The sequence below is a fragment of the Ambystoma mexicanum genome, chromosome 1q (genome assembly GCF_040938575.1).
Source record: "Ambystoma mexicanum isolate Mex_15411 chromosome 1q, UKY_AmexF1_1, whole genome shotgun sequence".
Taxonomy (NCBI): domain Eukaryota; kingdom Metazoa; phylum Chordata; class Amphibia; order Caudata; family Ambystomatidae; genus Ambystoma; species Ambystoma mexicanum.
The window spans coordinates 1,487,722,960-1,487,734,801 of NC_090922.1; the positions used below are offsets into that span (position 1 = coordinate 1,487,722,960).

Genomic DNA, 11,842 nt, shown 5'->3' on the forward strand with positions numbered 1-11,842 from the left:
CATGGATCAAGCTTCCTACATCCATATGTTATGGCACTGCCCCCGGCTGACCCAATTCTGGCTGGACATCTGCTCCACACTGTCGGACATTCTGGAACACACTATTGCTCCCGCCCCGCTGCACTGCCTTTTCCACGACCTCCCTCTGCTGTCCCGCGATTCTAGGAAACTTGCAGGTCTTGGCATGCTGTTGGCAGTCCGCTGCATATTGTTGTGTTAGCTTCGCCCTAGAGCGCCTACCTATGCTCAGTGGCTCAGGTCAATTACATGGGCTCATGATCCTGAGGAGTCCTGGATCGCAATGCAACACTCACATTCAAGACCCAGGGATATCTGGCGGAGGTTTCGGGACTATATGTCCGCCATGGCCTCACCCTCAAACTCTGTCTTGGCCTCCCCTGAGGGGTCCCCATAAATACTGTCTTCCCCTAATACAGTGGTTAATTCCTGTCTGCTGCTCCACCCTCTGTATGCTCCTACTGACTTGCGGTGTGCTGCTTGTTATGTATGTTATTGGTTTTATAACTCATTGCTGGTGCCATGTGGCGCCTTTTGTTCTCTGCTGTGTTATCAAGTCAAATAAAGAAAGTTAAAAAAAAAAAGAAAAAAGAAACTCCCAAATATATAGTTTGTCAGAATAAACCTACAAGCAGGGAAGCTTCTAGAGAAAATTGTGCCCACGACAAAACACTATCATACGTATGCCCTAAGCCCAATTGCTCCTCTACTGATAATCCGCACTGCACTTCCTCTCCAAAATCATGAAGTCATGGCAATGTAAATGCTATTTTTTTTATTTGTACTTAAAACTAATAAGTAGACAATGTATCCAACAATATTGGAAACAGAAACTCATTTTCATTACGTCCACATCCCTCTTCCTTGTCCCAGTACTAAACTGTGAAGCGTCTCACCTCCCAGAGTAACTCCTTTTCCCTTTTCTTGCTTTTTCGGCCCCGCCTACTCCCCCCAGGCATAACAGACCAGCCCTTATTTCCTCAGGTCGAGCGATGCCTTGAATATAAGGTTCATCAGGTTTTTAAGGCTAACAAGCATGAGGTGCAGCTGTGGAGGAAACCTACTGCGGCGTCCAGGCCCACCCTCCGGCTCGACAGCCCCTGCGCACTCACGTGCTAGACCCGGTGATCGGGGTTCAGCCTGTGACAGGGAGGTAGTGGCGCCCCCGAGATTAGATGCCACTCCTCCATCAATAATCCTGACGCCAGATCTGTTGGGGTCCTTCAGGAGGACCACGACCTGGGGGTTTGCTCCATTGTGTTTCTTGTACCCAAACCATCAGGGTTTTACAGTCTCTTTATAGACTTGAAAGTCCTGGACCTCTGTATTCCAACCCAGCACTTCAAGATGGAATGTCTCCAGGAGATAATTCCGCTGGATCTCCTGGCCTCTGTGGATCTGTGGGAGGCATATTTCTATGTCCCCATCTGGTTGTCACATTAGCAGTTCCTGCGGTTTGCGGTGGGCATGGTCACATCCAGTTCCGGGCACTGCCCTTTGTCCTAAAGTCAGCACTTTGTGCCTTTATCAAGGTGATGTGACCAATTGTGGCTGCGCTTCACCTGTGGGGGATCCAGGTATTCCTGTATTTGGATGACTGGCTCCTCAAGGTCCCATCGGAGGATCTGCTCATTCAATATGTGGAGTCCATGTGCGCCCTCCTGCCGGCTATGGGGTTCCTCATCAAATGGTGAAAGTTGCACCTGTGGCCATCCCAGGGCCCTCAGTTTATCAGGGTCCAGCTCCTGAATGGCGAGCGGTCAGTTCTTGCTACCGCTCACCAGGGACCACCGTCTATGAGACTATCTGGAACCTTTGCTGTCCCGAGAGGTGGCTCCGGCCAGGGACTTCCTTCAGGTGCAGCGATTCATGGAGTCCTGTGTTTTCCTTGACCTATGGGCCAGACTTAATCTGTTTTTGGAGGGAACTGGCAGCAGCCTTTTTTTGCTCCTTCAGGGCTTTGTCCCGGTACTCAAGGGGATGTTGGTCTTCTTACAGTCGGACAACACTGCCACAGTGGCCTGTGTCAGCAGGCAGGGGGGCTCCTGCTCTCGGTCTCTGGGGACACTGGTGCTGCAGTAGGGTGCCCAAGAAGAATCTCATCTCTTGGCTTTATCAACATGTAACATCAGGGGTCCGAATGTCACTGTGGCGGACCATCTGAGCAAGGTGTTTCCATCAGCGGACTGGGAGCTGCGGGAGGTGGCCTTGCGGAGGATCTACAGGGTGCTGGGTCTCTGGTTCTGGACCAGTTAGCCTCTCTGTGAATGCAAATTGTCCCATTTCTTCTCCAGGTTCCCCTCCCTCGAGGTATTGGGGGTAGACGCCATGTCCATGCCTTGGCGTAAGGGCTTTCTGTTTGCGTTCCCTCCCCTACCCCTCAGAGAGTCTTGCTCAGGATCCGGGACTCTCAATCAGAGGTTATTCTGTAGCTCCTCTCTGGCCCCACAGCTGCTGGTTCCCTCCCTGCTAGACCTAGCTGTTTCTCCCGGGCTCCCCCTCTCCGATGTTCTAGATCCAGTGAACTTCGCCTGGGGGATGGCGGATCCGAAGAACTTGGTTTTGTTCGCCTGGAAACTGAAAGGGCTCGCAGAGGTCTGAGGGGCTCTCTGAGGAGGTGGCTTCCTCCATTCCGCGGGATCGACGTCCTTCCCCCCTGAGGGCCTATGAACGACAATGGAAGCACTTCATGTCCTAGTGTCTGGTACTGGGGTGTCCCTCTCCCTTGGGTTCGGGGCCTCCTGACATGCAGTTTCTCCAGGAAGGGGTCTCCATCTCCACCCTCTGGGCTCAGGGGGCTGTCATACGCTTTTTTGGGGGTCCTGAGGCAGGGATGCGCTGTTTGCTGGATCTGGTGGGGCGGCCCCTGAAGAATTTCTCGTTTGCTAGGCCTCAGGAGATTCTAATTCCTTTTTTCTCCTCCTGCCCCTCCTCTGCAGAGGAGGTATGCTGGGCTTCCTTGGATTTTAGGAGGGTTGTCCTGTTTATCTGGAGCAGAGCAGGGTCTTTGTTCCTCCTCGAGCCTTGTTGTCACCTTTGGGGGCCCATCTCTGGGTAAGATGGCGTCTGTACCCACGATCAGTCTGTGGCTGTGGGATGCTATCTCCCTGGTCTATTCGTCAGTGGGGTTCTTCCTTCCAGCTGGTGTACAAGGCAGTTTCAAAGGGGGCATGACTTCCTCCTGGCTGGAGGCACGTAGTGTTTCTATCCACGACATTTGCAGTGCTGCCACCTGGGCTGGTCGGTCCCAACATGTTTATTTGGCACAATCGACTTAACCTTCAGCGTCATGATGCGGGGGACTTTGGGACTGGGGTTTTGGCCGTTGCTCTTCTGTGATCAGCTGGTTAATGGCACAGTCTTGGGCTGTGTGCTTCAATAAAATGGTGATGTTCGGTTTGCACTTCTCCGCCTGGTCTGATTTTGTTCTCTCTGGAGTTGGCATACCGCACTGTTTAGTACTGGGAAGAGGAAGAGGGACATGGAGGTAATGCCTAGATTACTTACCGGTAATCTTCATTACTCATAGTCATAGCTCTGAACCATTTGTGTCACAAAGGCGGGTGAAAACACCAGATTCTATTTTTTTCAGGTGAGAGGCCCATTGAAACGAATGGGCGTGCTGGAGGCTTGGCGGTGTTACATCCGGCCTCTGTGGGAGACCTGAGCGATGTGATGGAAGGCCACGCTGCCTTTGTGGTGCAGCTCCAGCCGAAGCGAAATAACACGCGTGCACACAGGATTAGTGTTGGCCCGGAAATGCCTCCCGTGCTCGGGGGCGGGGCTTTTATTAGTGTGCCCTGCGTCACCGCGTAGCGGGACGCAGGGCGGATGTAACATTCCTCCATTATTTCAAATGAGGTTAACATTAACACAACGTGCTGTAACTTTCACTTCAAACAATTTTAAACTCGTCAAACATCTATGGACCCTCCTTACTCACAGTCTGCAGGAGGTCCACTACCACACATAGTCTTGGAGCTTGGCGGGCAGTCTCGTGACCATTCTCAAGCTATATCGCCCACCTCTAGGGCTGATCCCCGCTGTCCCATTGGGTGGCTCACCTTCTCTGTCCGGCTCACCCCTGTCCGGCTCGCTCCACTGCTCCCACGTCCTGTCACCCGCCGCTGCCTCGTCCTGGAGGGGCGCGGGCTCTTCTTCGTTGGACTGAGATGCTTCATCTTCCTGGTGGCCTTCGCCATCAGTCCACAGATTTCGTGGCACCGCCTTGAACCATGACGCATTTCTTGTCACCTGGCGGCGTCCTCTCGTTACCGTCACCATGGTCCCTTGCCTGCCACTGATGGTCCATGGGAGCTCGTCGTATCTGGTGTGCAGTTTTGACTTTGTCGGATTTCGCAGCATGACTACTTGGTCGCCCACCTGGTGGTCGGACGGTCTTGCCCTCCTCTTGACACTCATGTGTGCGTTGGCACTCATTCTCCTTCTCTCAGTGCGCTCCTCATCGACTTTGTCCGGGGTCCTGCTGGGGTGATGTGGAATCGAGGATTTTATGATTGTGCCAAACATGAGGTCAGCTGGCAGGACGTCCGTCGTGCTGTGAGGGGTGACCCGGTAGTTCAGCAGAAAACGGTATAGGTCAATCTTCCACGGGCTGGCGTTCGCCTTTGCCACTCTTAGTACTTTGTTTAGGGTCTTCATGAAGCGTTCTACATCGCCGTTCGCCTGGGGCCACCTCGGCATAATGTGATGGTACTTGATGTTTAGTTCGTGCAGGTACTGTTTGAATTCCTCCCCGGTGAACCGGGGGCCATTGTCGCTCTTGATGCTGGTGGGCAAACCATGTGTTGCAAACATTTTCTCTATGGCAGGGATGACCACCTCTGCCGCTGTGGAATCCACTATTTCGACTTTGGGATATCGGGAGTGGTCGTCAATGGCCACCAGGAGGTAGAGGCCTTCCCGTAGCGTGCAGAAATCGATGCTAATGGTGTCCCACCGGCCACGACCACGTTCCGCTGACTGAATGGGTTCAGGTTCAGGCAGGGCCCCGGTTATCTGGCAGGGTAGGCATGTACTTATCAGCCTTTCAACCTTCTCGTCAATCTGTGGCAACCACACCCAGTGCCTGATTCGAGATTTTGTCCGTGCCATCCCTTGATGTCCTTCGTGGGCCAGCGCCACGATTCTGTCTTGTATGCTCGGTGGGATGACAATCCGATTTCCCCTGAGCAGCAGTCCGCTCACTGTGATTGACAGGTCTTGTCTTACGGTGAACATCCCAGAGAGAAAAACCTTTGCTTCCACTGTCCTGTTGTGGGTGTTTTTCATGACGGTCTTCCAATCGCCTGAGATGATGGAGTCCTTCACTAAGTCACAGCAGGGGTCTTTGTGGGTCTCCGACTCAATGTCCTCGATGCTGACAGCCTTTGGCCTCATGGCTCGGACCACCTGGCATATCTGCTCCTCGGTCTCCTCGGCCACTTGGACTTCTTGTGAGGTTGCCGCTCGGGGGTGCCTTGAGAGGAAGTCCGCCGGGTTTCCACTTCCCGGCTGGTAGGCCAGTTCAAAATTGTACTGCTAGAGGTGCAGCAACCATTTAGTGATTCTTGCCGGAGGGTGTGACGACGTACCCATGAAGATGGGTAATAGGGGCTTGTGATCTGTGATCGCCGTGAATCTCCGTCCATAGAGGTATAGGTGGAAATGACGACACCCCCATAGCACGCCAATGGCCTCCTTCTCAATATGAGAGTATCGCTGTTCTGTCATCGTGAGAGCTCTTGATGCGTATGCGATGGGCCTCTTCTCCCCCTCTTTGGTGACCTGCATGAGGATGGCCCCTAGCCCCACGGGGCTTGCATCCACGAACAGTTCTGTCGGGAGCTCTGTGTCATAGTACGCCATTTTCGTGTCGACGGACAGGGACTCCTTAATGTTTTCGAAAGCCGCCTGGCACTCCTGCCCCCATTCCCATTTGGTGTTTAGTTTGGTCAGTTCGCGTAGGGGCTCCGAGAGAGTGGCCAGATTGCGGATGAACCTACCGCAGTAGGTGGCCATGCCCAGGAAACTGCACACTTCAGTGGGTGTCATTGGCGGGCTTGCCGCTTGAATGTCTGCAACCTTCTGGGGGTCAGGGAAATGCCTGTGCTGCTGAATTTTACCCAAAAAATGTGATTTCAGATTTGAGAAACTCGCACTTCTCCTTATGTATGGTCAATCCAGCGTCTTCTAGCCTGCCCAGTAGCGTCTGGAGCCTCTTAAGATGTTCTTCCCTGTCATGAGCTTGAATCAGGATATCGTCGCTCACATTGAGGACACCAGGTATGTCCCGGATGACCTCTTGAATGGTTTGCTGGAAGACCCCAGCCGCAGACGATATCCCAAGGCTCAGGCGTTTGTACCTCCGCAGCCCCAGATGTGTTGAGAAGGTTGTGATGTAGCGAGAGTCTCTGTGTAGTTTTAGCTGGTGCTATCCCGCCTTCAGATCAACTTTGGAGAACACTCGCGGCCCTGTGAGGTCGGCCACGATTTCGTCGAGCGTGGGTGTGATGTGGCGCTCCCGCTTGATGGCAGTGTTCGGGAGACGCATGTCTATGCAAATCCGGACTTTTCCGGGCTGTTTGGGCTTTCTTGTTACTACCATTGGGGAGACCCATGGAGTGGGCCCAGTCACCTGCTCTATTATTCCGGCTTCTTCCAGCGCTCTGAGTTCTTTCTTCACTTGTTCTCGCATGTGGAACGGTGTCCTCCTGTGTCTAACTGCCTTCGGCTGTACCGATTCATCAATGTGGAGTATGATGGTCTTCCCTTTTAGACACCCTATCCCCTTTTGCAGTTTGGGGTATTGATTCAAAATGTTCTCAACTTCTTGCACATCATCGACTTGGCAGATGAACTTGACCAGCCCCAGATCTTCAGCCACGTCTCCACTCAAAAGGCATTCGATTCCCGCCTTCACGACGTAGATTTTTGACCATAGTCTGTTTTCGCCGTGGACGAGAGTGGTGCGGAACCTGCCGACGACCGGTAGAGGCTTCCTGATGCCGTACGCAAAAAGCAGGGTGTCAGTGCCCTTCAGATCTGGTTTTGTGGTTGTAACGTCTGGAACGTGCTCGTGGGCATGATGTTAACGGAGGCTCTTGTGTCAATGGTCATCCATACTTGCTGATTTTTGATGTTGACCACGCATTTGCGCCTTCGGAGGTTCATTCTCTGTGTTGTCTGCCCCTGGTCCAATGCAGACACCAGGTAGACCTTCCTCCCTTTTCTCCTTTGTTCCTTGCCGGCTTCATGTTGTGTGCCTGAGACATCATCCCCCTCTTCCTCAGTCGAAGAGTTGACCGTTTCGACTCGCCTTGTGCTGCCCTGCTTCTTCTTCTTGGTCCCGCTCTTTTCTTGAGGGTTCTGCATGGGCTGTGTCATGGTGCCCACTGACCGGCACACCTTCGCATAGTGGTCCTTCCTACCACATGCCCCGCATGTTGTTCCTTGCGCGGGGGGTTTCGCCGTCCATGTCGCAGTCCACCACACCATCCACACTCTGTGGGACCCGGGACACGTGGTTGCCACCTGTTTTGAGCGTAGCTGCCACCAGCCTCGTCCCTCGTGAATTGTCTGTTGGTGACATGGGACACCATGGCTGTGGTAAGGGCGGGCTGCAGTTTTTTTAACATTGCCCCCATGTTGGCAGCCCTGGTGTGTGCCAGTTCTCTTTGTCGACCCAGTTCGGAATCCGTGTAAGAGAGATGCCTTTCTCACCAAGTACCATCCGTCTCAGCTTTTCCGATTGGATGCCATTGATGAGCTGCCTCCGGATTTCTTTTCGATGTTTGTGAACTCACAGGACATGGCTAACTTCCTAAACCGTGTGTGGTAGGCGTCCAGCGTTTCATCTTCTGCCTCAATGGTGGTGCAGAATATGAAAGTCTCATAGTCTGGGTTTAATTGGGGGAGGAAATGCGCCGTCAGTGCGTCTTTCGCACTTTGGTATGCGTCCTGGCCATCATCAACATTTAAGGAGTTGAATATGCGTAGTACCTCGTCACCCACGTTTAGCAGCAGGTGCGACCTCATCTTCCTGGCAGTCGTTATGTCCTTGCATTCCATCGCCATTTCGAATTTCTGGATCCATAGCTGCCACCTGGGGCCGACTGACGACGGGTCTGTAAATGGGTCAAAAGGCTGGATCACTCCAGAGGAGTGTCCCTGTGAGCGAGCCTGTGGTGATGACATCGACAGGTTTGCCGCCAATCTGGACGGTGTACCAGGCCTGTGGGTGGACGTGCCGGTTGCCATCGCTGGGGTTCGCTTGCCTCACCTCGTTGCTGGTCCCTGGGCGATCCCTTCTGACTTTCCAGGTGGGCAGTAGTGTCAGGATCAGGCACTCACCACGTGCACCCGTGCTGGATTTGTGGATGTGTTTCCGCAGTGGGCCTTCCTGATGTATCCTGGAGCTACCGGCCCATGGGAGGCAGGTAGAAGGCCTCGGTGCTTCCACGTTTTGGTGGCCTGCCCATTTGTTGGTTGTATCCAGGTTGATTCAGCTGAGGATCGTATTCCTCTGGTGTAGCGGAGAAGAAAAAAAAATGTTATTTTTTTCTTTTTTTTTGTGGGTGGGGGGTTTGCATGTGTGTCCCCCCCCACCGGGTGTCCAAAAATGTATTTTGTATGGCCGTGAGCCATCAGTAGCCTGTCGAGCGCCGAGCGCGTGTGTTTCGTATTCTCCTCCTCGTCGCCATTGTTACATCCGGCCTCCGCAGGGAGACCGGAGCGATGTGATGGAAGGCCGCGCGGCTTTTGTGGCGCAGCTCCAGCCGGAGCGAAATAACACGCGTGCACACAGGATTAGTGTTGGCCCGGAACTGCCTCCCGTGCTCGAGGGAGGGGCTTTTATTAGTGCGCCCTGCGTCACCGCGTAGAGCAGTGGTCCTCAAACTACGGCCCGCGGGCCACATGCGGCCCACGGAGCGCATTTACCCGGCCCGCCGGGTGTTTTAGACTCAGGACATCCTTGTGTTTCCGAAAGATGCTTTCGGAACACAAGGATGCCTCTGAGAAGTCCCTGCGGCCCGCGTTTACTTTAAAAACGCGGGGACCGCTGGGAGTAGGCGCACGCAGCGACGTCACTGACGTCCCATGCGTGCGCACGCCCATGGAAACCGAGGCGGAGAAGCGGAGAAGAAAGGACGCGCGCTGGAGGTAGGTGTTTACCAGCGGCGCGTCCCTTCGGTGTTCTGACCACCGGTCCTGCTATGGCCGGAGCGGTGGTCAGAAGGGATGTCCCGATACCAGTATCGGGACTGATACCAGGCATTTTTATGGTATCGGGGACTCGTTTAGAGTCCCCGATACCATGCCCGGTACATAAGCCCCGTAATGTGGGGGGAACTATACTGTCAATGTAATGTGGGGGGAACTATACTGTCAACGTAATGTGGGGGAACATACTGCCAGCCTAATGTGGGGGGAACTATACTGCCAACCTAATGTGGGGGACTATACTGCCAGCCTAATGTGGGGGAACTATACTGCCAGCCTAATGTGGGGGACTATATTGCACCTAATGTGGGGGAATGTTGCTGGTATATTGTTTTTATTGGTATTTTACTAATAGCAATTTGGAATCCCTAGGAAACAATGATGCCAAGAAAGAGAAAAATTGACTCGGAGTGTAGGATATTCAAAGAACAGTGGACTTATGATTACTTTTTCATACAGTACAAGGAAAGAGCTGTGTGTCTGATATGCCAGAATATAGTGTCTGTGTTCAAAGAATACAATTTGCGTCGACACTATGAAACTCAACATAAAGATAAATATGATTGTTTGGTCGGAGAAGTGAGAAAAGATAAAATATTAAAACTGAAAAATACATTGACAGCTCAGCAAAATACTTTTGTGAAGCAGAAGCAGCTAAATATTTCATCACTGAGAGCAAGTTTTCAAGTTGCCAAGCTAATAGCGCGCACTGGCAGACCATTCGTGGAGGGAGAATTTGTTAAAGAATGCCTTCTTTCTGTTGCCAAAGAGATGTGTCCAGAGAAGGCCGATTTATTTAGTACAGTGAGTCTTTCAGGACCTACACTTACACGGAGGATTGAAGAAATGGGAGACAATCTGTATCAGCATTTGCAAAACCTGACAAATAAACGTTCCTATTTTTCCTTGGCACTTGACGAAAGCAATGATGTTCGTGATTCTGCACAACTTTTAATTTTTATTCGTGGGACGAATGACAATTTCGAAGTCACAGAAGAGCTTGCTGCACTGCAAAGCATCAAAGGAACAACTACAGGAGAGGATATCTATGAAAAGGTTTGCCAAACTTTGAATGGTTTGGAGCTGGACTGGGCTAAACTAGCCAGTGTGACAACTGATGGTGCTCCTAGCATGGTGGGGTCTAAGAAAGGAGTAATTGCTCGCATTAACCAAGAGATGGACAAACATAATTATTCTCATCCAATAGCCATACACTGCCTCATCCACCAACAAGCGCTGTGTAGTAAATCACTGAAGTTTGACTCTGTTATGACAATTGTGGTATCTTGTGTTAACTTCATTAGAGCTCATGCACTAAAGCACAGACAATTTCAGGAATTTCTGTCTGAGCTAAATGCTGACTATGGAGATGTTCTGTACCACACAGAAGTCCGTTGGCTGAGTCGAGGGAGAGTTTTGAAACGTTTCTATGACTTACTTCCACAGATTACAGCTTTTCTTCTTTCAAAAAACAAAGAAGTACCAGAGCTCAATGATGCAGAATGGAAATGGCACCTTGCCTTTCTAACAGATGTAACAGAGCTACTCAACAGTTTCAATGTGCAACTTCAAGGAAAAGGGAAGCTCATCTGTGATATGCAATCACATGTCAAAGCATTTGAAGTAAAATTAGGCCTCCTCCTCAAACAAGTGAAGGAGGAAAACTTCTGCCATCTACCCACAACTCAAAATCTGTTAGCGGAAAAACCATTGGTTGCATTCCCAAACAAAACATGTGTGGATTCACTAGAAAAATTGCAAAAGGAGTTCCAATTTAGATTTAAAGAGCTTCATCGCCATGAACAGGACATACAGCTTTTCCGTAACCCATTTTCTATTGACATTGAAAATGTGGATACAATTTACCAAATGGAACTGGCTGAACTGCAAAATTGTGACTCTCTGAAAGACGCATTCAAGTCAAGCAGCCTTCATAGTTTCTATGCATCTCTCCCTTCCGAGACATATCCTCATCTCAGGAACCATGCACTCAAAATGGCAACCATCTTTGGCAGCACTTATGTCTGTGAACAGACTTTTTCCAGAATGAAACATCTGAAATCTCCAACCAGATCTAGACACTTGCATCACTTGTTACGACTAGCAGTGACAAATATGGAACCGGACATTGACCATCTCGTTAGCCAAAAGCAGGCCCATAGTTCCCATTGAAATACTGGTAAGTTTGTTGATTTAACTTTACTTGTTCTTCATTTTAAATATTGTATTTATTGTATTTATTCCCGTTTTGTTTCTTCACTTCAAAATAAGATATATGCAGTGTGCATAGGTATTTGTTCATAGTTTTTTTTTTTAACTATAGTCCGGCCCTCCAACGGTCTGAGGGACCGTTAACATGGCCCCCTGTTTAAAAAGTTTGAGGACCCCTGGCGTAGAGGGACGCAGGGCGGATGTAACAGGTGGGTGAGTCACCTGTTTACAAGGCGGCCAAAAGTGTGTGAGTTGAGAGCTATGCATAGTCCTACTCTTCTTTGTCCCAATACGTCTTTCCCGCCTCCCCCTCCCCCGATGTCAAATGGGCCTTCGGGGCAGTTGGTAGTGACTGTTGTTGCCATGTGAGGTGGGCTGTTATGCCCGGGGG

General features: G+C 51.2%; 1 protein-coding gene across 1 annotated transcript; it reads left to right on the plus strand.

Moving 5' to 3' along the window:
* Positions 1-9,618: 9,618 nt before the first annotated feature.
* On the plus strand, positions 9,619-11,412 carry LOC138563068 (general transcription factor II-I repeat domain-containing protein 2-like). The gene has a single exon (XM_069642818.1). The coding sequence runs from the start codon at positions 9,619-9,621 to the stop codon at positions 11,410-11,412; it is 1,794 nt and encodes a 597-aa protein (XP_069498919.1).
* Positions 11,413-11,842: the final 430 nt, after the last annotated feature.

Excerpts from the sequence above, each read along its gene's own strand:
- LOC138563068 (XM_069642818.1), top strand. The coding sequence starts at position 9,619 with ATGATGCCAAGAAAGAGAAAAATTGACTCGGAGTGTAGGATATTCAAA.